General features: G+C 41.3%; 1 protein-coding gene across 4 annotated transcripts in view; it reads left to right on the top strand.

Moving 5' to 3' along the window:
- LOC132815748 (serine/threonine-protein phosphatase 6 regulatory ankyrin repeat subunit A) overlaps positions 1-27,631 on the top strand; it is a 196,115-nt gene that overhangs the window by 89,602 nt on the left and 78,882 nt on the right. For all 4 annotated transcript variants that reach the window (XR_009644702.1, XM_060824871.1, XM_060824872.1 and 1 more), the window contains exons 3-5: positions 10,448-10,526; positions 11,977-12,047; positions 24,021-24,221. Coding sequence is in view for 3 of the 4 variants with exons in the window: in XM_060824871.1 (XP_060680854.1) it covers positions 10,448-10,526; positions 11,977-12,047; positions 24,021-24,221 (351 nt within the window). In the remaining variant the exon portion in view is untranslated. The remainder of the gene's footprint in view (positions 1-10,447; positions 10,527-11,976; positions 12,048-24,020; positions 24,222-27,631) is intronic.

The raw sequence follows: 27,631 nt of genomic DNA, 5'->3' as shown, positions 1-27,631 counted from the left end.
GCACCACTGTAGTAGCATAGTCTGTTTTAGGAACAGAACATGTAGTTATCATCTTTTCTTTTGTGTCATTCTGATTTGAGTTGTTCCTAGCTGTTGAATCTCAGTTTGACCATATACTATCAACAGAACACTACTCAGGATGATGTTTCTCTGTGTTACAGAATCTAGTTCAGCTTCACATTTATGGTTGTGGCTTATTTCTTGCTGTCTTCCTGCCCTGATAAGTCTGAATTTCTTTATCTAGTAAATCTCATAAAGACATTTCATGCAGTTGTATTCTTATTGTCATCTACCAGAGTTATTGGTGATTTGGTTTCTTTTCTTTCACATTTCCCTGATGCTCTGTTTATTCTGCACACCTTCTCTCAGTGATTGGGCTTTCCACAAGTGTTTCATTGGGAGCCCAATGCAGGACTTTTCCTTCTCTCTGTAATGTCATATGGTTGTTCAGAGCTTCTGTTCTTTTCTTTCTATCGGATGTGCATTATTTCGCTACTATTTCATGCATCAACCCTGTTGTCTTTTCCTTGACTTAATTGAAGTCCAGTAAACTTGGGTAGCCAGTGTCTTCATCTGTCTACTTGTTACTTCATGTGCTCCTGCGATGTCTACATCCTGTGATATTGTAAACTGGCCATCCAATCAGCTTTTTGTTTGTTGTTCTGCAGACCCTGAAGCCCAAGCTGATCTACCAGTCTTTCCTGCATTTCTTTGCATATCCACTTGCTGGCTTCATTTCTCAAGCAACCTTCTGCAGAATGAGAGTTTATTTACCATAACTTAGAGTAAGTAATCATAATCGCAAATTTAGAACATGGTATCATTATTAAGTCCACGACACAAACCTGTAAAGCTTGAAGTGGAAACCACTCATCTTATTTCATCAATGGAGTTATTGTGCTGCAGAGAATGGATGTGGCAATAAACATTTGATTGTTTCAGAGTGTATGGAAAGTTCTCTGGCAGGAGAACAGTAATCCACTGTCTCTTGTAGGCTCCGCATGTGAAAATCGTCTTGTAGTCAAGCCAGACTATAAAACTAAGTATAACCGCGATGATTGTTTTGAAATGTTTTTGTTCAGGTAAACTGGATGAATGTACGATTAAATAAACTTACTGAAATTGAGAGCAAAGAATCCATATTTTAACTTGATGCAATTAATATTTAATATTAATTATATGTTGATATTTAATATACTGAAATTTACAATCATACAGGTAAATGGTCACAATCACAGTAATAAAAGACATTTGGTTTACAGGATTTCATTTGGAATCGTGGAAAATTTAATAGGCATTATTGAGAAGAAAAATAAACCTTTATTGATAAAGTATCTTTTATAACCTCAAGATGTCCACAGTATTTCACAATTATTTTTGAGTTGTACTCTCAGTTGTGGAAACAGCTTTAATTTTAGAGGCATGCTAAAGTAGGAAAATGTCAAATTGACAGCAAAAAAAAGCAGTGTGTTAATTACCCAAATAAATGTATAATTGATAAGAGAGGTTAAGGAGTGTCTTAATGGAGTACAGAGAAATGGCAGCTGCGAGGTCTAGGGATAGAAATTCAGGCTTGAGGACTTATATAACTGATGGTGTAAATGCCAAAACTGGCCTAAGGCTAGAGGAGAATACACAAGAATATCAAAAACAAGACAGTCAGCATGCATATAACAAGCTTCCATTAACAGCATTTGAGATAAATATTCAGATGATCTCTTCTAGTTGGTTGAGAGATAAAGGTTGGCCAGGGCAATCAATGAGCTATTCTGCTCATCTTTGAATAGAACTTTATTTAATGCTCACATGAGATTTATTGTCTTGTTTGTGTTTTGGCAATGCAGCCCTTTCCAGTACTGCATGGTGATGACTCAGTTGATTTCCATGGGGCATGCAAATATTTTTTTAAATCATTTGTGTCCCTCAAAGCTGGCTTGCTTATGCAAGAATAGACTGTCCTGTCCTTTTATCTCTCAGCTTTCACAGTGAGTGAATGAGAAGTATGTCGAATGGCAGAAAAATGAGACTACCTGGTCGGGTCAGTGCACTCCCACATCCATCAGAGTTTCGCCTGCACTTCCACAAATGTCATTTATTGGAACTGTTGCTCCCAATGCGGTCTCCTTTACCCTCAGGAGACTGGGCGTCTTCTCGCAGAGCACTTTAGGGAGCATCTCCAGGACACCAGCACCAATCAATCCCACCGCCCTGTGGCCAAACATTTCAAGCCTCCCTCGCACTCTGAGGACATGCAAGTCCTGGCCTTTCTCCACTGCCACTCCCTCACCACCCGACGCCTGGAGGAAGAACATCTCCTCTTCCGCCTCGGAACACTTCAATCCCAGGGCATCAATGTGGACTTCACCAGTTTCCTCATTTCTTCTCCCTCCATCTGACCCCAGGTCCATCCTGCCAGCTCAGCACCATCCTCATGACATGTCCTACCTGCCAGTCTTTCTTCCCACCTATCTGCTCCACCCTCCTCTCCGCCCTGTCACCTTCATCCCCACCTCCATCCACCTATTGTACTCTTAGCTACTTTCTGCCCAGCCCCACCTCCCTTCCATTTATCTCTTCACCCCGGAGGCTCCCAGACTCATTTCCGATGAAGGGCTCCTGCCCAATTTTTTTGCTCCTTGGATGTTGCCTGACCTGCTGTGCTTTTCCAGCACCATTCTTCAGCATCTGCAGTCCTCGCTTTCGCCTAGGAGACAGAGCCTCCTAGCCAGGGAACAATTATTGCATTATCGCCAATTATCGCAAAATATTCATTAACCATTACTTGCTGTTTCCTGTCACTCAGCCAGTTTTGTATCCATGTTGCTACTCTCCTTTAGTTCATAAGTCTATTGTGCTCAAGTTCATCACAGGCCTTCTGGAATTCCACGTGCTCAACATCAACAGCATGTACTTGTCAATCCTCTCTTCTAATATTAAATCTCTTCTAAAACTCCGCTTAGTTAATCAAACATTGGGTTGAATTCTCCAAGCAATGGCTATCTTTTGCAGATAGGATGGATCTGGAGAAGGGGATGTTTGATGGATTGGGTATGTTAGAAGAAAGGAATGGGACGGTCAGGTCCAGCAGAGATTGGGGGATGTTCCTGTAAGGGTCCAACAGCATTGGATCATACCAAGGTGGGGCTAAATGATCTGGTCCCAGAGGGGTGTATAAAGTCAAGATCTGAGGAATGTAAGTGGTCTGAGAGAGATGTAATTGAGTATGGGAAAGGTAAGTATGGGGTCACTTCAATAGATATTCAGAACTCTGGAGCCTCCTGCGAAGCGCTTCTTTGATGTTTCTTCCGGTATTTATAGTGGTCTGTCCTTGCCGCTTGACACTGATGATGTCGCCTGGCCAGGGGACGAAACGTTTGCAACAAAAACTTCCAGCTCGGCGAACAGAACCACAACAAAGAGCACCCGAGCTACAAATCTTCACACAAACCTTGAAGATATTCAGAAGTTAGAGAATTTATTTCATAGTCTAACTTCCCCAAATAAATTTTACTGAATTTCATTTGAACCTTCTAAAGTCTTTTTATCGAGACTTTGGAGAGTTCTTGGTGTCAAAGAATTACCCTGCAGTAAATTCAATCTCCAGAGCAATTCCTTCAGAGTATGTTGCAATGGGGATTCCACAAAGTCCCCAAGCACAACTCCTATCTATGTTGGAATAACAACTCCTGACCAGTGGAAAATCTATTTTCCCTTAAGCTAATTCTTTAATTAATTTACATTTGTATATGCATCTTGAACAAGCTTTTACGATGTCAACTGTGCATCCAAACATTCTTTCAAATTATTCCTACCTTGCTTGTCAACGCCCTTCAAAACCTTTGTTCCATCCTGGTTCTTGAACACATCTTATTTGTAATTAGCCTGTTCAGTCATGTAATGACCCACCACTGTGGCAGGGGGGACTTGAACTCTGCCCTTCTCACCTGAGGTAGAGATATTTCCAATGTGCTGCAAGAGCCTTTAGATAGAGGTTGATTAAAAATATCTGTAGCCATTTATGACACACCTCTAGGGCACGTGAGACTTCAGCGTGGGCAAAGAGAATCTTTATAATGTAATGGCATCACCTATAAAGACAAATTTATGTTTGGGTGTTGTTAACTCTAATAAGGTATGATAGAGATGTTTTACGTAATTTGCTGGGGTATTAGTGTAAGTTTACATCAGTAGGAGCGAGATTTAATAACTGCATGAAATTCAGCTTATTTTCTCCATTCAGATCCATACATTCTCTTAAAGCAATGAATTACTTTTTACCTCTGACTCATACATTACACATTTCCTGTGTACTCTTTGTTGTCTTTTTAGAGTTACAGGGTGAGTCATTTTACAACCCACAAAAATCTCCCATGGAGTGGTGGAAATATACTTTAAACAAACCATGTTGGTTCCCAGACTGGACTCACTCGCTCCCTTTTTTAAAAAAACTACACAAACACAGAAAGAGGTCACATTGTAATCATTACATCCATTACCTTTCATTTAAAAAACGCAAAAATAATTACTTTTCAACGATTTTGCTACTGCTTAGCATGCAATTAATAGATGTGAGCTAAGTGGTGGGTGTAACTGGAGCTATATTTATCAATGAATGATTTGATGAAAAGGCTGGTAAAGGAGCAATGGTTGCTGAGAATTAAAGATCCTGCTATTACAGATAGTCTAACCAGTAACAGCACGTACCTAATGTTCATCTATAACAGTGTTACTGTTTAGAATTTCTTGAGAACATAGTTTATAATTTTCTTTTCTTGTGTTGCTCTTCCCTCACCACACTCGAATCTGGGCTGTTTCTTACATCTGTCATTGCATAAACTGAGATCAAATACCTCTTTGCGTACCATGGGATTGAATTTCCTGGTCACGATTTAGTGATTGCATAAACTTACTTAGCCATTGGGGAAATCCGTATTTTTTTCATCTCATTTGTAACTTTGAGCACTGTTTTTAAAGAATTGAGTGCAGCCCTTTTTTTAATTTTTGCTGATGCAGTATTTGTACTCTTTAGTCATTCCTGTATTTTATGCCCTAACTCTTTCAATTGCAGGAGTTGCTGTGAAATCTGCTGTGCTTCTGTTGTTTTGTTTTACTCACTTATGGGTGTTGCTAGCTAGCCAGCATTTATTGCCTATCCCTAGTGAGTCTTGAGAAGGTGGTGTTGAGCTGCCTTCTTGAACAACTGCAGTCCATTTGCTGTAGGTTGATGCACAATGCCGTTGGGTGGGAATTCCAGGATTCTTATCCAGCAAAAGTGAAAGAATAGAGAAATATTTCCAACTCCGGATGGTAAGTAATTTGGAGGGGAGTTTGTAGCTGGTGGTCTTCCAATTTATCTGTTGCCCTTGTTCTTCTGGATGGAAGTGGTCATGGAGGGAAGGTGCTGTCTAAGGATCTTTGGTGAATTTCTGCAGTGCATCTTATAGATTGTACATACTGCTGCGACTGAACTTTGATTGTGGATGTGGTGCCACTCAAGAAGGCTGCTTTGTCCTGGATGGTGAAAGCTTCTAAAGTGTTTTTAGAGCTGCACCTATCCAGGCAAGTTGGTAATATTCCATCACACACCTTTCAGGTGATGGACAGACTTTGGGGAGTCAGGAGATGAATTACTGACCACAGTATTCCAAACTTCTGCCCTGCTGTTGTAGACACTGTGTTTATGTGGCGAGTCCAGTTCAGTTTCTGGTTAATGGTGAAGGATTCAGCAACAATAACACTACTGAATGTCGAGAGTGGTGGTTAGCTTGTCTCTTATTGGAGATGGTCATTGAATCACATTTGTATATGTGAATGTTACATGCCACTTGTCAGCCTGTCAGTATTGTCCAGATCTTATTGTATTTGAGCATGGACTGCTTCAGTATCTGAGGAATTGTGATTGGTGCTGAGTATTGTGCAATCATTGGCAAATATCCCCACTTCTGACATAATGGTGGATGACAAGTCACTGATGAAGCAGCTGAAGATAGTCCTGCTGAGATCAGTGACCTCCAGCAACTATAACCATCTTCCTATGTGCCAGGTATGGCTCCTACCAGCAGAGAGTTTGCCCCCAGTATCCATTTGGATCCTTGATGCCACACTTAGTCCAATACAACCTTGATGTCAAGAGCAGTAACTCTAACCTCAACTCTGGAATTCAGATCTTTTAGGTAAAATCACGGGCTACAGATGCTGGAAACCAGAGTCTAGATTAGAGTGGTGCTGGAAAAGCACAGCAGGTCAGGCAGTATCTGAGGAGCAGGAAAATTGACATTTTGGGTTATTCCTGATGAAGGGCTTTTGCCCGAAACGTTGATTTTCCTGCTCCTCGGATTCTACCTGACCTGCTGTGCTTTTCCAGCATCACTCTAATCCAGAATTCAGACCTTTTTGTCCATGTTTAAACCAAGGTTTTAATGAGGTCAGGAGCTGAGTAACCCTGGCAGAACCCAATCTGGGCAACACTGAGCAGGTGTTGCTTGATAGCACTGTTGATGACATCTTGTGTCAGTTTTGTGATGATTGAGAGTAGACTGATGAGGCAGTAATTGTTCAACTTGGATTTGTCCTATGTTTTTGTGGACAGACCATACTGGGCAATTGTTAGGTAGATATCAGTATTGTAACTGTACTGGAACAGCTTTGATATGGAAACTGCAAGTTCTGGAGCACAAGTCTGAAGTACTATTGCTGGAATGTTGTCAGGGTCCATAGTCCATAGTCCATATTCAGTGCCTCCAACTGTTGCTTGATATCATGAGGAGTGAATCGAGTTTGCTGAAGACTGAGATCTGTGATGCTGGAGACCACTGGAGGACACGGAGATGGATCATCCACTCAACACTTCTGGCTGAAGATTGCTGTGAATGTTTGAGCCTTATTTTTTTGCACTGATTTATTTGGCTGCACCATTATTGAGGATAAGGATATTTGTGAACCGTCCTCTTACACTGACGTATCTTGTTGATCAACACCATTCATGATTGGATATAGCAGGATTGCAAAACATAGGTCTGTTCTGTTGGTTGTGGGATCACTTAGCTCTATCTATCACTTGCTGCTTATGTTGTTTGGCAAGCAAGCATTCCTGTTTGGTAGCTTCACCAAGTTGACACCCAGTTTTAGGAATGCCCCAAGTACTGCTGCTATCATGCCCTTCCGCACTCTCCATTGAACCAGTGTTGGTCCCCTGGTTTGATGGTAGTGGTAAATATGCCAGTCCATAGGTTGCAGAATGTGCATGAATACAGTTCTGCTCATCGCTCACAGTAGGTCATGGATGTCCAATCTTGAGTGACTCGATCTGTTAGAAGTTTGTCCAATTTAGCACGATGATAGTGGCACACCATACGATAGAGGATGTTCTCAATGTGAAGATGGGACTTAGTCTTTCCAAGGATTGTGCAGTAGTCTCTCTTACCAATGCTGTCATTGAAAGATACATCTACAACCGGCAGATTAATAAGGATGACATTATGGTTGTTGGAGGCGATTCTGTGGGAGAAGATTTACATTCCTTTGGAAAGGCAAGGACTGATTAGTGAGAGTCAGTATGGCTTTGTGTGTGGGGAGCTGTGTCTCACTAACTTGATTGTCATTTCTTCCAAAAATTCAAAGAAGATTGAAGGCAGAGTGGTAGATGTTGCTTATATTGATTTCGGCAAGGTTCCGCGTGGTAGACTGAAGGTTAGCAAGGTTAGGTCACATGGAATCCAGGAGGAGCTAGCCAACTGAATGCAAAATTAGCTTGAAGGTGGGAGACAGAATGGTGGATTTTTTTGCAGGCTGGAGGCCTGTGACCAGCGGTATGCTATAAGATGCTGGATCCACTGCTTTTCATCATTTTTATGTAAATGACTTTAGTTTAAAGATTGATGGTGAAGTTGACAGTGAAGAAGGTTACCTCAGAGTACAACGGGATCTTGATCAGATGGGTCAATGTGCAGTGGAGTGGCAGATGGAGTTTCATTTAGCTAAATGTTAGATGTTGCATTTTGGTAGGACAACTCAGGGCAGGATTTGTACAATTAATAGTAGGTCCTTGAGGGTGTTGCCAGGCATAGGGAGTGAGGAGTGCAGGTGTGGGATTGCAGGTAGGCAGGATGGTGAAAAAGGCATTTGGCATGCTTACCTTCATTCGTCAATGCATTGAGTCTAGAAGTTGGGATGTCATGCTGCGGCTCTACAGGACATTGGTGAGACGACTTTTAGAATATTGCATTCAATTCTGGTCTCCCTGTTATGGGGAAGATGTTAAACTTGAAAGGGTGCAGAAAAGGTTTATAGAGATGTTGTCGTGGTTGAAGGGTTTAAGCTATTTGGCAAGGCTGAATGGGGGGGGGGGGGGGGGCATTTTTTGCCGAGAATGTCGGAGGGTGAGGGGTGACCTTGCAACCATTTGTAAAATCATGAAGGGCATTGATGGGGTGAATAGCCAAGATCTTGTTCCCTAGGATAGGTGAGTCCAAACTAGAGGGCATAGGCTTAAGGTGATTTGGGTAAAATTTCAAAGGCATCTGAAGGGCAATGTCTTCACACAGAAGATGGGGGTGGGGGTGTGTATGGCACAAACTGTCAGAGGAGGTGGTGGAGGCTGATACATTTACAACATTTAAAAGACATCTGGAAGGGGACATGATTAGGAAAGATTTAGAGGGATTGGGTCAAATGTTGGCAAATGGGACTAGACTTAATAAGGATGTCTGATCAGCATGGGTGAGTTGGACCAAAAGGTCTGTTTCCATACTGTGTAACTCTGACTCTATAAGTATGTTTTTTTTTCTCTTGTTGATTCCCTCACCACCTGCAGCAGACCCAGTTTAGCAGCTATGCCCTTAAGGATCCAACCAGCTCATTCAGTAAAATTCTGTTGCTGAGTCACTGTTGTGGTTGGGCATTGAAATCCCATCAGAGTACATTTTGCATCCTTGCCACCCTTGGTATTTCCTCCAAGTGTTGTTGAACATGGAGGGGTAGTGATTTTTCAGTTGAAAGAGGCTGGTGCATGTTATTCAGGAAGTTTCCTTGCCCATGTTTAACCTGAAGTCATGAGACCTCATGGGCTCTGGAGTCAAAGTAGAGAACTCCCTCCTGACTGTATACCTCTGCTGGGTTTGTCCTAGGACAGGAGAGGGACAATGGTGGTGTTGTCTGGGGCATTGTCATATTCATGGAATCATACCTTACTGGGTGTCAAGCTGCTGCTTGGCTGTCTGTTAGATAGCTCTCCCAATTTTGGCACTCATCCCGAGATGTTAGTAAGGAGAATTTTGCAGGATCGATGAGGCTGTTTCTGCCATCACCTTTTCTGGTGCCTTGTTCAATTCCAAGCGGTTTACCCAGTTTCATTCTTTATTGAGACGTGGGAGTGATTGGTACAGCCAAGTGGCTTTCAAGGCCATTTCAGAGGACAGTTTAACATCAAACCACATTGCTGTGGTTCTGGAGTCACAAGTCGGCTGGGCGTGGTGAGGATGGCATTAGTGAGCCAGGTGACTTTTTCTGAGCAATTAGTTTTTCAATTAGCAATGATTTCATGAGTAGATTCTTAATTCAAGATGTGTTTTATTGAATTCAAATTCCATAATCTGCCAGGATTTGAACCCAGGTCCCCAGAACATTAGCTGGAATAATTGCATAGTGATAATACCACTAGGCCATTGCCTCCCCTACTGCCCCATCCAATTATGCTGCTGGCCGCTCTGATTCAGATTTTGTCACCTATTTTGACTATCTCTATATTTAGAACGATTTCTTCTACAGATATTCATCAATAAGCTCTGCACAATTCCAATGGACCTAATTTCAATTCCAATTTAGCCTAATTGATTGAGGCTTCACAAATCCTTTTTGGTTTAGTTTTCCTCTGCTTGATTTTTTGCTGATTCAGGAAGGTTTGGATATCTGATGTGAGTTGGTGAAAAGTTCTGAAGGCAACAAGCTTTGATGGAGTAAGGATTAACTATTCCATTGGTAGGAATGTTGATAACCACAGGACACATTTTTAAGATAATTAGCAAAAGGACCAGAGCAGAGTTGAACTTTTTAAAAGGAGAAAGTTATAATCTGGAATACACAACCTGAAAAAGTGATGATTAGGTTTGACCAGCTTTCGAGAGAGAATTAAGACACAAACTTGAAGAGCTAAAGCTTATGCGGAAAAGATATAGGAGTTGGAATTTTAAATGAATAACTTTCAGAGGACTGCCACGGATAAGATGGCCTGAATAATGCCTCTTCTGCTGTAAGAATCAAGGAATGAACTATGTGTCCTGGACTTCAGAATTTGAATGGAATGGTGTTTTACTGTTAGCTACAACTGTAGATACCAGATTGCTACTTGGCTTTAAGTTTGGAATGATGTGCCAAAGGTGACTTTTGTAGGCATTGTCACTTTGATACAACAAAGAGACTTACTGTAAAATTATTTTTTCTCTCATTGTAGGATGCTGAGAAGAGAACTCCTTTGCATGCTGCTGCATATCTAGGAGATGCTGAAATTATTGAACTCCTTATTCTATCAGGTATACTTCAACTATGTACTTCAACTAGCTTATAGAAAGGTTGGTGTTTCCTGTGGCATTTCTGCAAAATCTTTTTGGATTGCAACAGGAGATCAGAACAGCTCCCGTGGAAATACCAGACAAGTGTTAACAATTTGGATTTTGTATTTTCATTTTCAGTATTTGTCTGTATGAAATATTCTGAAGCCTACTGTGCATCTCATTTCACTGGTGCAAACTAGCCAGACTCTCAATGCTAGTTTACAGAGCCATTTAAGAGCTTTTATTTGGCTGATTGTCAGTATTATTTTTATAAAATGCAACTCAATTGCTTGCCGCTTGTTAGCTGAGAGCGTGAAAGAGCCAAATAAAAACAGAATTCAACAAATCATGTCAACTTAAATGTGCACTCATACTTAACTGTTCAGGCGAAATGAGTTTAAAACTCCAGTCATCCCACTCTGCTGACCAAGTGAAGGTGATGTGTTCCTAAACCTGAAGACATCTCTATACCAGTCTGATATGATGTCTGTACATTTTAGGCTGGGTTTTGCTTGCCCAGTCCACTAACCTCAGTGGTTCCATTGCATGCTGGCCAGCTCACTATGGGTTGATGAAAACTGTGATGGTCAAGCATTGGAAAATGTCAGTTTTCACGTTAATAAAGATAATCTTTTCCTTCTGAGCTTGATGACCTTTTTCGACCGAGCTTCTCAGCTTTTTGAAATGACCTTCGTGGAAATCATGTCAGTTCTGGGCTGGCACGAGTTTCAGTGAGGCCTTGTAAGGTTGTTCTGGGAAGAGTTGCCAGCTAGATTTGGGCTTAGAGCTTCATTCTCCATTCCTGACTGATGTGTTGGGCTGAAAATTAACCCATGACCAACTTTTTTGAACCTTTGGTACTACCTGCAGCAAGTACTCCCCTATGTCAAATGAAGAAAACATTTCACTTGCATGTCAGTTTTTTTCAATTCATCCGGCTTTTGTGTATACGAGTAGCCAGTCTTCCAAGCTACAGAGCGGATGCTGGAAGGCAATGTGATAAGAGTTGTTCTACAAAGTGCCTATAACCAAATTGCTTGGATTTTCTTAAGTTGCCTTCAATCAAACAGGCAAGCTGTGTTCATCTTGTATTTTGATCTTCACTTCCTCAAATCTTTATCAGATTCATATAAACAATTGTATATTTGTTAATTTAACATTTTTAATTTCTTTTAAACTGGTCTTGACCAACTGTCTTTTAATTGAAAAAGTTAATTAGGTTTTGCTACTAGCAATGGACTTCCTTGTTTTAGGTCAATATTGCAAGTCACTTTACACATTCTTGCTAATCCATTGAACATTGCAGAAGCATTTTAACTAAATTTCTCATCCTTCACTATCATTGCAATTATATTAAATTGGTGTAAAAATTTGGTGCAGATCACCACTAAATAGCAACATTATTACTTGTATAATTTTGTACTTGTAGGAGCTAGAGTTAATGCCAAAGACAACAAATGGTTGACTCCTCTGCATCGTGCTGTTGCTTCATGCAGTGAGGTATGTGTAAATGACTTTGAACTTGTTATTGTAGAATTAGAAAATTTAACCTTAAAACCCTGCATAGAGGTGATTTTGATTTTTCAGTATTGCATAAGACAGAGTTCCAAGTATTGGAAATAATCACCTCCGTGAATTATTTCGACTGCAGTGGTGTTGCAACCAGGAATAGTCTTAATTTAGAAAATAAAATTCACTGCCAGGGATCCGGGTTCGATTCCAGCCTCAGACGACTGTGTGGAGTTTGCACATTCTCCCCCTGTCTGCGGGGATTTCTTTGGGTACTCCAGTTTCCTCCCACATTCTAAAGGTGTTCAGGTTGGATGAATTAACCATGCTCAAATAGTGTTCAGGGATATGTAGGTTAGGTGTATTAGTCAGGGTAAATGTAGAGTAATAGGGTCGGGGAATGGATCTGGGTGAGTCACTCTTTGGAGGGTCAGTGTAGGCCTGTTTCCACACTGTAGTGATTCTATGATGCTAAGACATTTGAAAATGTAAACAAATATCAGAATTTTGCACATTATACAGTTTAGCAGTTCAGCATTTGTAATCATATAGTCACACGGCCCAGAAATAGTCTCTTTTGTCCAACTTGTCCAAGCCGATCAAGTTTCCCAAACTAAACTAGTCCCATTTACCTGTATTTGTCAGATATCCCTTTAAACCTTTTCTATTTATGTACCTGTCCTAATGTCTTTTAAATTTTGCAACTGTGCCTAAATTAACCACTTTCTCTGGCAATTCTTTCCACGTACAAATCACACTGTGTGAAAGCGTTGCCTCTCGGGTCCCTTTTAAATCTTTCCCTTCTCACCTTAAACCTATACCAACTAGTTTTGAACATACTACCCCAGAGAAAAGATCTTTGCTATTCACCTTATCTATGCCCATCATGATTTTACAAACCTCTATAAAGTCACCCCATAATCTCCTATGCTCCAATGAAAAAAGTCCCAGCGTATGTAGCCTTGCCCTTCTACACGAGCTTGGTGTATATTCTGGTCAGTATTTACTATTGAAAATTGTCAATGTTGCAGCTAATAACAGCTGATGGCCTGTTTGAATTTGAATTTGACTTTAATTTCTGTGGACTTTTAATACTTTAGTCAGACTGATTTTGGTATTCCATCTCCAACAAAAATCTTTTTTGGATTGGCAGTCCTAAATGACTTCCTAACCCAAATAATGATAATCACACTTAATAGATTAAGTATGGAACTAATGTGCATCTTGACATCATTCTCTGCATTTTAAATGTCATATTTAAATGTAAATTTGTTAAAGCTGACCAGAAATCAAGCTTGTTTATAGGTTGGACACTGTTGCAAAACTACTTTTCCTGCTAGGCTTAATCTTTCTGCAGTCCTAATAGAAAACTGTAAATTAAAACTATATACATTGTTTTTTAAGCTTATTTGAATTGATTAGTTGTAGCCAAAAGGCATGCAACATTTTGAAGTCTTTCTATGTATTTGTATCAATAGGAGCAGTTGACTTTACAGGCAGATTATGGGTATTACAACCTGTCTTTTTGGTGGAGGTTTTTATATTAGATTAGATTAAATTCCCTACGGTATGGAATCAGGCCCTTCGGCCCAACAAGTCCACACTGACCCTCTGAAGAGTGACCCACTCAGATCCATTCCCCATATTTACCCTTGACTAATGCACCTTATACGATGGGCAATTAAGCATGGCCAGTTTTGTAAGTATGAAGTTTATAAAGTGTTTATGCTTTGGAACTGTTTCTAGTTTAAGATAAAATGAAGTAATGGTGGGTTTATGTGACCTGAATTCTACTTGTTAACAAACTTAGGTGGCTTGGTTGTTATGCAACCATAAGGCTTGCTGAGGAGGTATAACATGCTCATATGTGTATAATGGCTAAACCATCTGTGAGGAGACTATTGATCTTTGATGCTCATAGAGATGTTAAGAATGTCAACTTGTATAAATAATTATACTTTAGACTGCTCATTTCTAAAACAAATGAAGTTGTGAGTATAGAAGAACATTAATCAGATATAGGATCTGTTTGATCCACATTGCCATGGAAATATGCTTTGCAGGGGGGAATAATTCACAGAAAATGATTTCAGTATGAGGTGGCATGGTTTTTGTGCCATAATTTTATATCACAAAATTGGGTCAGAAATGTAGAAATGCAGGAGACTTCTTGTGTCTTTTGTTTTATTTTAAGCTTAGTTTGTAGTTTTCATAATAATTAGCAGAAATTGTTTACTTAAATTGAAAAAGTGCTGACCTCAGTTGCTGCTCCTGAGTGCAGCCACTGAGTGCCAGCCTTGCAGGGGATAACCAGAGATAGCTATAGCTTTGAGGGTGATGCGTCTGTGATGGCCTGTTACCGAGGTGTCATGCCAGACAGCTCCTTGTTTCAGCTAGGATAGTAAAAGAATAAGATAGAATGCCTCAAAATACAACAAGAAATACTATCAGCCACTGACAGTTCATGATGGGTTTAGTTTATTGTCACCAGCTCTCCTTTCTGCGCTGAGTCTAAAGGAAATACCTAATTATCAATGGTAGAGGATAGACTTTCATAGTGCCTTAGCAGAAGAGGTACTTGTCTAACATAACAAGGTATTGTTTATTGCATGCAAGCATTAGGTACAATTAACATTAGCTAGGCATAGTTACTCTGTCAGACTACATAACAGAGCTAGGAGAAGGTGAGGATTGCAAATGCAGATTCGAGGTCAGACTTGAGAGCATGCTGCTGGAAAAGCACAGCAAGCCAGGCAGCATCCGAGGAGCAGGAGAATCGAAGTTTCAGACATAGGCCCTTCATCAGGAATGAGGCTTGTGGGCTGGGGGTCTGAGTGATAAATGGGAGGGGTTTGGGGCTGTGGGGAAGGTAGCTGGGAATGTGATGGGTAGATGAAGGTTCAGGGGGAAGGTGATAGGCCAGAGAGGAGGGTGGAGCAGAGAGATGTGAAGAAAGATTGACAAGTCAAGAAGGCAATGCCAAGTTGGAGGCTTGGAACTAGGATAAGGTGGAGGGAGGGGAAATGAGGAAACTGGTGAAATCCACGTTGATCCCGTGTGGTTGCAAGGTCCTGAGGCTGAAGAAGGGGCATTTACCTCCAGACTTCAGGTGGTAAGGGCTTGGCAATGGAGGAAGCGCAGACCTGCATGTCTTTGGTGAAGTTGGATGGGGGAGTTAGTGTTCGGCCATGGGGTGGTGGAGTTGGTTGGTGTGGGTGTCCCAGAGATGTTCTCTGAAACTATCCACAGGTTGACGTCCTGTCTCCCTGATGTAGAGGAGACCACACCGGGTGCAAGGAATACAGTTTGAAAGTACACGCAAATTTCTGTCGGATGTGAAAGGATCCTTTGGGGCCTTGGGCGGAGGTAAGGGGGGAGGTGTGGGTGCAAGATTTGCACTTCTTACATTGGCTGGGGAAGGTGCTAGAAGTGGGATGTGGTCATTGGAGGGACCAGTGGGTGGCATGGATCTAACAAGGGCATTGCTGAGGGAATGGCCTCTCCGACATACAGATGGGGAGGCAAATATACCCCTAGTGGTGGGGTCTGTTTGTAGATGGAGGAGGTTGATGCAGTGTATCTAGAGGTTGGGGGGGGTGGAAGGTAAGGACCGGCGGGGTTCTGTCCTTGTTGCAATTGGAGGGGTGGAGTTTAAGGGCAGCAGTGCAGGAAGTGGAGGAGATGCGCTGGAGGACATCATCAACCACGTGGGAGGGGAAATTGTGGTCTTGGAAGAAGAGCTGTGGAGCATCTCTTCCAGGCTTGTGAAGTGGTCTGACGTCAGAAATTAGATGCCACATCTGTCTATCAGGCCTTCTGACAGACTGACAGTCTTTGCACGGAGAAACAATGTGACATTCGTATATTGCATAGAGCACAAGACAGCTAAATATTAATTTTGCTCAGAGCCATTACCTTGTATAACATCTCCGTCCAAGTATTTTGACATTTAGTTAAAAATTTTAGGTATTTATGTGTATATAACTACTTACACATTTGCTACTATCTTAACAAGTTCTACCAGGTAATGGTATCATCAGCAGGGAAATATTGTAGTTAGGTCACCATATTTTAATTGTTAGACATGTTGGTGTAAATGTCAGCAGAATTTCCACTGGCCATATATCCACAAGGATGTACTGTAGTAAAGCTTTGCAGATCTTGCCAAGCCTGCTAGAGATTGGGGGAGTCCTCAGCCTGCAATAAAACCTGCTGTCTTGATTCCAATGCTGGCTTCTGGGGAACTATTCAGTAAGTACTAGCGAACCCTGTGGGTCTTCTGCCCAAAACAAAAGGGATCTGTCACAATGTCCTGAACATCTTGATGCAGCGACCTGATTCTCTGAAACTTTACCCCTGAGAACTGCATGCTCCACCATAGTGATGAAGTAATTGACCCAATATTTCACCCAGTGAGGTTCACTCACTTGAGTTGAACCATGGTGCTTATTTCATGTCCAGAATCTGGGAAAATCTTTGGCATATAGCCCACAGTCATGGGGGCTCTTGAACAATAATATTAGACTGAAAAGAACAATGATCAGGGCATAATGCCACGGGTACCCCCAATGACTAGGGTAAGGAGCTTTTGTTTATAATCTGGGATTCTTCTAATTCATCCATTTTACTCCATTTGAATTAACTTAAAGGCACTGAGTGTGAGGGCCTCTGAAATTAATCAAGGAGAGATGTTTGGAACAGAAGAAGGAAATTTCCATAATAGACTACATAACAGAGCTCCATAGCAACTCTTCCATGCTTGTGAAGTAGTCTGACAATCTCCCAAACAGCGGTGAATCAAAAGGCAGTTAAAAATGCCATGCCTGAAACCTTCCAGCCATGAGACAATGTGTTAATGCCCTAGCAATATCAGGTGAACCCCTACAAGTCCGGTTCAGTGTCTCATCTAGAGTAGTGAAGTACATCAGGAAATAAATTTTCTAATTAAGACCCAAATCAGGGTAAGGAAACAAAGATTAGGTCATTTCTCATGATTAAAGCAATTCCACTACCAAGTAGGGGACAAACAGGGAAAAGATCTGTCCCATTGCCACTTGCATAGAGGCCACCGGTATAGTGGGGATGGATTGAGTAGAGACATAGGTGAGGTGCACATTGAACCCCTTATTACCCAGCTAACTTTACAGAATTAGGAGCAACCGCAGACTTCTTATGTGCCCACCTGGTGCAGGATAACGAGCAGATTCAGTGAGGCAGCTCATTACATTCAAGGATGAATGCAGGTATTAGGCAGGCTGCATTATCCTAGGTCTACATAATATAGATGTGAGAGAGGCCTATCCTATAGAGCAACATCTCTATCAGGCAGTCCTTGAAAACTGGGCCCAGGTTCAGAGATCAACCAATAGAACCTACCAGCAGTTGCGAGAGTTCCCCTGTTGTGTTTGTGCCCAACGCGGACAATTCCACAGACCTCTGCATTGCCTGCCAAAAGGTTAATGCGGTGACTAAAGCCAACCCCTACCCAATGCTCTATCTGGAAGATTGCTTAAGCAGGTGGGTAAAGCTGGGCGAAAGTGAAGACTGCAGATGTTGGAGATCAGAGTCAAGACTACAGTGGTGCTGGAAAAGCACAGCAGGCCAGGCAGCATCCAAGGAGCAGGAAAATCAACGTTTCAGGCAAAAGCCCTTCATCAAGAATGAGGCTGGGAGCCTCCGGGGTGAAGAGATAAATGGGAGGGGTCGGGCTGGGGAGAAGGTAGCTAAGAGTACAATAGGTGGATGAAGGTGACAGGTCGGAGAAGAGGATGGAGTGGATAGATGGGAAGGAAGATTGGCAGGTAGGACAGGTCATGAGGATGGTGCTGAGCTGGCAAGTTGAAACTGTGGTAAGGTGGGGGGGGGGGGAAATGAGGAAACTGGTGAAGTCCACATTGATGCCCTGGGATTGACGTGTTCCAAGGCGGAACATGAGGCATTCTTCCTCCAGGCATCGGGTAGCAAGGGAGTGGCAGTGGAGGAGGCTTAGGACCAGCATGTCCTCAGCAGAGTGTGAGAGGGAGTTGAAATGTTCGGCCACGGGGTGGTGGGGTTGATTGGTGCGAGTGTCCCGGAGATGTTCCCTAAAGCACTCTGCGAGAAGGCGCCCAGTCTCCCCAATGTAGAGGAGACCGCATCGGGAGCAACGGATACAATAAATGACATTTGTGGATGTGCAGGTGAAACTTTGCATGTGGAAGGCTCCTTTGGGGCCTTGGATAGAGGTGAGAGGGGAGGTATGGGCACAGGTTTTGTAATTCTTGCGGTGTCAAGGGAAGGTGCCAGGAGGGGAGGGTTTGTTATTGGGGGGCATGGACCTGACTAAATAGTCACGGAGGGAACAGTCTTTACGAAAAGTGAATAGGGGTGGTCCGTTTGTAGGTGGTGGAAATGTCAGCAGACGATGCGGATTATGCGGAGGTTGGTGGGGTCCTGTTGCAGTTCTGTCCTTGTTGCAGTTGGAGGGGTGGGGTTTGAGGGCGGAGGTGCAGGACATGGATAAGATGGGTTGGAGGGCATCTTCAACCATGTGGGAAGGGAAATTGTGGTCTTTAAAGAAGGAGGCCATCTGGTGTGTTCTGTGGTGGAACTGGTCCTCCTGGGAGCAGATATGGCAGAGGCGGAGGAATTGGGAATATGGGATAGCATTTTTGCAGGAGGTAGAGCAGGAAGAGGTGTAATCCAGGTAGCTGTGGAAGTCGGGGGGTTTATAAAAGAAAATGTCAGTGTTAAGTCGGTCGTCATTGATGGGGATGGAGCGATCCAGGAAGGGGAGTGAGGTGTCAGAGATGGTCCAGGTAAATTTAAGGTCAGGGTGGAATGTGTTGAAGTTAATGAACTGCTCAACCTCCTCGCGGGAGCACGAGGTGACACCGATGTAGTCATCAATGTAGCAGAGGATGAAGTGGGGACTGGTGCCGATGTAACTATGGAAGATGGACTGTTCTAGGTAGCCAACAAAGAGGCATAACTGGGGGCCAGACGAGTGCCCATGGATACCCCTTTCATCTGGAGAAATTGTTGAGGATGAGGACCAGTTCAGCCGAACGAATGAGTGTGTCAGTGGAAGAATACTGGTGGGATCATCGGGAGAGGAAGAAATGGAGGACTTGGAGACCCTGGTCATGGCAGATGGAGGTGTCGAGGGATTGGATGTCCAATAGTTACAGCCAACTGCATTGACTAGATAGATTTACTTGAGATGTATTGGCATGTTCCCTTGACTGTCTCTGTTAAAGAAATTTCCCCTTTGTAATCCAGTTGGGCTATATCACTGTCGAGTCATGCTGTTTAGATTCTGTAGTGTCCTAGATGCTTTCTAAAGGATTATGAACCAGATACTGGCAGGCTTAATTGTGTGGTGTACCTAGATGGTCTGACTATTCACAGTGACACCTGGGAAATGCATTTTAACTGGAAGCTGTCTTCCAAAGAATACAGATAACTGACCGAGTGATCGTTCTCACACAAAGGTTCATTAAAGCCTTGGTAATCTATCTAGAACAGGTCTTTGAGACACTCTGTATTGTCCCAATTGAACTGGTGTCCCTCTTTGCCTGTGTGTATGGGTACCTGCGCTGCAAAAGTAGATAGTGTACCTTTGTTCCCCATTCACCGAAATATTCATCACCAAATCACAGTAACCATGCTACTGATAGGAGTACTCCAAAAAGCAAAGTATGGATTGAAAAATATAACTCTGCTTGTGGCAAGTTTAACAATATTGAGTATAGGAATTAGGATGTCATATTGTCGCTGTGCAAGGCATTGATGAGGATGCTTTTGGAATACTGCATACAATTCTGGTCACCCTTTCTTAGGAAGGATGTTGTTAAACTTGAGAAGGTGCAGATAAGATTTACAAGGATGTTGTCTGGACTGAAGTATATTGAGCAACAGAGAGAGGATTAATACACTGGGGCATTTTTCCCTGGAGTGTTGGAGACTGAGGGGCACCCTTATAGATTTATAAAATCATGAGGGGCATGGATAGGGTGAATAGACAAGGTCTTTTTCCTTAGAGTGGGAATGTCCAAAACCAGAGGTCATAAAAAAATTCAGAATCTGTGCATAAGAGCTTCAATACGATGAAGTAAGTTCAAGTTAAATGTCTATATGGAAGCAGAACCATTTTACCAATAAGATTCCTCAGTGATCAGTGAAATGAATAATTCAAAGTATGTTGCCCAATATATAGAAAACTGAGATTTTGGAGAAGATTTGTAGCGTAGGTTGTAAGTTTGCTTGCTGAGCTGAGCAGATATTTCGTCACCGTGCAAGGTAACAAATTCAGTGAGCCTTCGGTGAAGCATTATTGATCTGTCCCGCTTGCTGTTTCTGTCTGGGTTTGTTGTGGTGGGTGATATAATGTCCAGTTCTGTTTCTGAGAGGTTGGTAAGTGGTGTCCAATTCTATGTGTTTGTTAATGGAGTTCTGGTTTGAATGCCAGGCCTCTAGGAATTCCCGTGTATGTCCTTGTTTAGCCTGTCCCAGGATGGATGTATTGTCCAAGTCGAACTGGTGTCTCTCTGTCAATGTGTATGGATATGACATACCTGTGTGTATGGAAACAGGAAGACACAACATACCCAGAGACACCAGCCAACCTACCATATATGAAAGACATCTCAAAGATGGCAACCAGACTACTTCGAACTCTAGGTATCATGGTAGTCCACAAACCTACCACTACACTGAAATGGCTCTTGATGAATTTAAAGACCCTGCACAACACCCAGCAGAACGAACATCATATACAAAATACTCTGCACAGACTGCAACAAACATTACATTGTACTGACGGGCAGGAGGCTAGTCACCAGGATACATGAGCACCCACTAACCACCAAAAGATATAACAAACTATCACTGCTCTTGAAGTAGCCAGAGCAAAAGGAATTGGTTTTGTTTTGATTGCAATCTTCACCAGCGAAGTACTGCCTTGGCATTAAATAGTGTGCTGATATGAGCCTTGGATTCATAACTGCCTGAACTAGAATCAGACCAATAACTGAGTCAGTTTGAGTCCTCCTGAAAATTGGCAGCAAATCTATTACTTTTTGAAAGATTTGAAATAACTTGCAAAATAAAATCCCATCCATTCCCTATAACCAGTTATTGAGAGCCAAGGAAATCAAGGTTCTTTGTAGGCAGGTGAGAATGTGGAATTAAAAGCACATCCATCAGCCAAGATATTATTGAATGGTGGAGCAGGCTTATGGGGTTGAATGGACTAATGCTTCTCCTATTCCATGTGTTCATAGCAAATCAAATTCTGTGACATTAAATCCTGAAACTGTGATAAAAAAGATTTTAAAAATGAAAGATTTGTTTCACTGGTTAATGAATAAGCAGGAACAAGGTGTATCAAAATGACTAATTGTATCAAGAGGCAGTCAACACAATTATAAAATGTCTCTGTCAGGAGAGCAAAGAGCTTAGTTTGGTATTTCATGCAAGGCTTATATCAACATATGGTGCTTTGCAAGAAGTGGTGGTTATTGAAGCTTCACTAAAATATAAAATGATGCAAGCAAATTGGATGACTCCATTTGAAGTTTAGCCAAATTGACTCTGGTGCTGTAATTACTATGGTAAATCAAAATGGACATGTAAATAAGTCCAACAGTGTAGCTCGGTCTGATAACTGGATCATTTAATTTTGTTTTTTTTATATTATTGATTGACTCACTATGTTATATATAGGGGTGAACTTAGGTTATTTAGCTTAAATAAACTAATGCAACTAGTTTCTGTTTAGTAGTTCGAGTTGATGCTAGTTTGGTGCCTGCTCTTTTTGAAATGATTATTCTATTGCTGCATTTTGTTTTAATTTCCAGATTAAATGGTTTTGCTATGGGTTTAAGTTATTGTGGTTCTGTTCGCCGAGCTGGAAGTTTTTGCTGCAAACGTTTCGTTCCCTGGCTAGGGAACATCATCAGTGCTATTGGAGCCTCCTGTGAAGCGCTGCTTTGATGTTTCTTCCGGTATTTATAGTGGTTTGTTCTTGCCGCTTCCGGGTGTCAGTTTCAGCTGTAGTAGTTTGTATGTGGGGTCCAGGTCGATGTGTCTGTTAATGGAGTTTGTGGATGAATGCCATGCCTCTAGGAATTCCCTGGCTGTTCTCTGTCTGGCTTGTCCTATGATGGTAGTGTTTTCCCAGTCAAATTCATGTTCCTGGTTGTCTGAGTGTATGGCTACTAGGGATAGCTGGTTTAAGTTATGATTTAGAATAAGATCTATACCCATCTATGGAACCTAAACCTGTCCTTGTGCTTAAGGACATGATATTTTTGTTAAAAAGACTGATTCCTTTTTATGTAAATTATTTGTAAATAATTCATATGGGGCCACTGCTGTTTGTCATTTTTATAAATGACTTGGACGCAGGCATAAGTGGATAGATTAGTAAATTTGCAGATGACACTAAAGTAGGTGGAGCAGTGGACAGTTTGGAAGAATGTTACATGCTGCAGGGGGACTTGGATGAACTGCAGAATTGGGCTGAGAGGTGGCAAATGGAATTCAATGCAGCTAAGTATGAGGTGATGCACTTTAGGAAGAATAACAGGAAGGCAGAGTACTGGGTCAATGGAAAGATTGTTGGTAGTATGGATGTGCAGACGGATCTTGGAGTCCATGTGCATTGATTCCTAAAAGTTGCTACCCAGGTTGATAGTGCTGTTAAGAAGGCACACAATGTGTTAGGTTTCATTGGTAGAGGGATTGAATTCCAGAGCCGCAGTGTCATGCTGCAACTATACAAAACGCCGGTGCGGCCACACGTGGAATATTGTGGACAGTTCTGGTCGCCCCATTACAAAAAGGGATGTGGAAGCATTGGAAAAGGTGCAGAGGAGATTTACCAGGATGTTGCCTGGTCTGGAGGGAAAATCATATGAAGAAAGGCTGAAAGACTTGGATCTGTTCTCATTGGAGAGAAGAAGGCTAAGAGGGGATTTGATAGACACATACAAGATGATCAGAGGATGAAGTAGGGTAGACAGTGAAAGTCTTTTTCCTAGGATGATGACATCAGTTTGTATGAGGGGGCATAACTACAAATTAAGGGGTGATAGATTTGAGATATATGTCAGAGGCAGGTTCTTTACTCAGAGTGGTCAGGGCATAGAACGCCTTGCCTGCCAATGTAGTTAACTCAGCCACATTAGGGATATTTGAACAATTCTTGGATAAGCACATGGATGATGATGGGATAGTGTAGGGGATGAATAGTTCACAGGTCAGCGCAACATTGAGGGCCGAAGGGCCTATTCTGCGCTGTATTGTTCTATGTTCTGTGAGTGACTTCAGTTTATTTTACATGCTTTTACAATGTCGAGTTGATTCAACTTCCAAATGCTAACCTTATAAGAAAAGGATGAGTACATAATATTTCAGTTACTTTGATAGAGGGTTAATTATTTCAATTCAGTATGTTGTGTCTTTTCTTCTATAATTAGAAAAAAAATAAGAAGTTCCCCAGTATTGTTCTCAAATAATTTGAACAGATGCATTAGCTACATAACATTCTTAAAGAGCTAAGTTCTGAATTTAAATTACCTTGGTGCAAAGGGCTATTATACTTTACTAAGGATTTAAACGCATGTTTTTCGGGAAGTCAGATATTGGCAAATATATCTGTACTATTCGCCTTTTTCCATTATTGCAGTAACTCAGTGGAAATTTTAGGAAATGTATTTATGACTTTGCTATCTGATTTACCTGGAATGTTGATCTTAAAAGCTTGATTTCAGGTGAAATAAGTCAGCAAGGAGGGAGATCTACTCCTACAGATGTTGAAGATTTTGATAACAGTAGCTATGAGGGTGAAAAAAGTGTTGAAAAATATTTTTAATATTTAGCCTAAGTGATCAGCTCTATATATATGTATGTTCTAGTGGTTTTACTTCGCTTACATATTGTATGCTCTGATTCTCTGTTTAATTATTTATTTTGATTTAGGATGCAGTTCAGGTGCTTTTGAAGCATTCAGCTGATGTAAATGCTCGTGACAAAAACTGGCAGACTCCTTTACACATTGCTGCTGCAAACAAGGCTGTGAAGTGCGCCGAAGCTCTCGTTCCCCTTTTAAGTAATGTAAATGTCTCCGACCGAGCAGGGAGAACTGCTTTACACCATGCTGCCTTCAGTGGACATGTGGAGGTATTCTATTAAAGCTATTTTAAAGTGGGTTGAAGTTGAATCGTTGGGATTACTTGTCTTTTTCCTTAATTAAAAGTAACATCTTTTTCATGTTGCAAAATATCTAATTCATAAATTATTTATTTTAGAATGTTATTTTTGTTCTAGGATTTATAATTTTAGCTGGTGCCTACTCTATATCCACCCAGATGCCTTTTAAATGAGCTTCTACTGTAGCTCATTCCATTCACACACCACCCTCTTTTTGAAAAGGTTGCCCCTTAGGTCCCTTTTAATTCTTTTCCCCTCACCTTAATTCTATGACCTCTAGTTCAGGACTCCCCTCACCCCAGGGAAAAGACCTTGTCCCTCATGATTTTATAAGCCTTTATAAGGTCACCCCTCAGCCTCCGACGCTCCAGGGAAATCAGCCCCAGCCTATTCAGCCTTTCCCTATAGCTTAAATCCTCCAACCCTGGCAACACCATTGTAAATCTTTTCTGAACCCTCTCAAATTTCACAACATCCTTCCAATAGGAGGGAGACTAGAATTGCATACAATATGCCAAAAGTGGTCTAACCAATGTCTTGTGCAGCCATAAATGACCCCTCAACTCCTATACTCAATGCTCTGACCAATAAAGGAAAGCAGATCCAACACCTTCACTATCCTACCTACCTGCAACTCCACTTTCAAGGAACTATGAACCTGCACTTTAAGGTCTCTTTGTTCAGCAACACTCCCCAGGACATGACTGGTTTTGTTTTCTACGTTACATGGCCAAGACAAGCTGCCAATAAGAAATATATCAGGATGTATGAGCACCAGCGAGATGGCAAACAAACATTAAGCAACGGCAAGATGATGAAAAAGGTCAAAGAATCCTGTACAAGGTGGAATAGAAAGACAGAAATAAATGATTCAAGAAAATTTCTAACCAGGATTCAAAACTTTCACTGAATTGGTTACAGATATTGAGCATTAAAGCTCTATCACAAGTGATCTATTATGTTGTAAGAAAGAAACAGATTTGTGATAGTATTTTCCACATAAAGAGGTCAAAGGCAGAAATAATGAACTTGATTAATACCCCAAAAGAAATGGATGAAAACAGCCATTCAGTAACTAGTTAGGTTCAATATGGCAACTTAGCATAATACAGTGGCAACAAAGGCATTACATATTACATCCATCATGCAGTAAATGCCAGGATGTGGTGCATGTTTTTTAAAATAATAAAAATTAGATTCCTTTAGAAGAAATACACAATTTAAATTATGGTTTTTGTTGTTGTTTCATTCCATAGTGATAGTGTTGAGTGTTTGTGATGCAAAGACGAGCAGACCTACCATTCCATATTTCTTTTTTAAACAAGGGATGACATGGTCTCCGAACTGTAAGCGCACAAGCAAGGCTAAAAAGTTGTATGTGGATTGCAGGAGCAAAGAGTAGGGAGACACGAGGGAGAGAAAACGGTGGGAAAGGAAGGCAGAGCATTGGAATGAGAATAAGGAGAGAGTGTGACATATGGAGGGTTGAGGAGCAGAGGAATAAGGAGCAAGATAATGGGGAATGGGATGCTGAAGAGAGGCACTTGAACAGACATGAGGCAAGAGAGAAAAAGAAGCAGCAAGTTAAATAAGTGAATGAGAGAAAAAAAAAGGCGGAGAATTACAGCAGAGGAGTTTCTTCATGAAAGCATATTTATATGGTACCTTTAACAAATTAAACCAACTCATGCCACTTTCCAGGAGTATTATGAAACAAAATACGTCACTGAGTCAAAATAGAACATTTTAGGTCAGGTGACCAAAAGCTTGCTGTTGTAAGAACTCATGAGATGGTGGAACAAAGATGGACTCTCTTTCCGTTATACCTTTTTTATTCTGAGCTATTCAAAATGGTGCCAGATTGAGGCAACACCTGAAGCTTTTGTGATGATGCTGCTCCTTTAGCAAGGTTATGCTGTCCTTGGCTTTTTTTTTTCCAGAGAGTTTGCTAAAGCAGTCATTCAGAAAAGTCTAGGTTTGAACGGTTTTAGGGCCAGTTTGTTTATAGCTAACAGATACTGTCTCAAACAAAAGGCTTTCGAGTTTTAAATAAAACCTGTACAATGAAAAGAGAGTGGCCAGTTCTCACAGCTCAGCTTTCTCTGGTTTGGTTTGGTTTTTAGCAGTCTCACTGTTCAGTGAAAGCAGTCAGGCAATTTTGAGGCTGCTGGTCCAAGAAACAGATACATGGAAGAAGGTGTATATAGCCAAAGAATTAGAGACATGTAGTTTGCGTTTGTTCCAGTAAAAGATAAGTTGCTCATCTGGTTTTACAGAATTAAACAGCTCCTTTGAATTGATAGGCAGTTACTTTTTATTTCTCTACCTTAGAAATTTTCATTATCGTGAAAATGGATGGTGCTTAGTGAGAGTCATTGTTTTGAGCTTTTTCTGTGAATTCAGTTGTGATATAGCCAGCAGGCAAACTTTTGTAATATTTGGAAAAGTAGTCAAGGGACTGTCAATTTTGACTCTTGTCGAGCTTGAAATTTGAAAGATAAAGCAACATCAACACCTGAAATATAGTAAGCGATGGATATGTTGTCCATGATGCAGTCCGCCTTTGGGAACTGATATTCGGTATGAGACTCAAGTTGGAAAGGGCAAAAAAGAAATTGGAAGATTTATTTAGTTGGAAACTAAAGCACAAATTCTGCTGTTATCCTCAATGAAAGACGCTTATCCTTGTGCATTTGGAAATTGGTTGCAGTTTGAAGCCATATCAGCAGGGCACTGGAAATCAAGTTCTGTAGAAAGCTCACTGGACTCAAAACGTTAACTCTGCTTTCTCTCCACAGATGCTGCCAGACCTGCTGAGCTTTTCCTGCAATTTGTGTTTTCTGATTTTCAGCATCCACATTTCTTTGCTTTCCAATACTAAACAAAAACAATGGTGTTTTCTGATATTGTAAGTTTCTTCATGGGCACCACATAGAGGTTGTGCTGAAAGCGCAAAATCAAGAGGTCACTAAAGAAACTGGACAGTCATTTAGCTAAAAGCAATTAGAAGGACTACCTGTGAAACCTCATACTTTGGAGAAAGTATAGAATACTGAAGAGAAATCAGAATGAATGTTGAGAGCTTTAATTTACCTTTTTCGGTTCATTCAGGAAAGCCTTTAGTAATTTCATAAGTGGAACTCCTGGTTTGTGTAGGGGGCAAGTGAGAGTGAGTCAATAATGGAGCCAAGGTTATGGCTTTGAGTCTTTATAAATTGCTAACGTGTTAAGTTAATAGAATTTAATTTGTTTACTTTTGATATATAACAAAGTTTATTTTTTGTTAATGAAAGTGAAGTGTGGCGTAGATCTATTGGTTGGGTCATCTGATTCCTTTTTTTTCCCCAAATCTTTCCAAAATTCTTACTGATGTGTTGGAA

The sequence above is a fragment of the Hemiscyllium ocellatum genome, chromosome 5, assembly GCF_020745735.1.
Source record: "Hemiscyllium ocellatum isolate sHemOce1 chromosome 5, sHemOce1.pat.X.cur, whole genome shotgun sequence".
In the NCBI taxonomy this organism is placed as follows: domain Eukaryota; kingdom Metazoa; phylum Chordata; class Chondrichthyes; order Orectolobiformes; family Hemiscylliidae; genus Hemiscyllium; species Hemiscyllium ocellatum.
The sequence above is the reverse complement of the archived record's forward strand: the minus strand, read 5'-3'. Positions and strand labels throughout refer to the sequence as shown.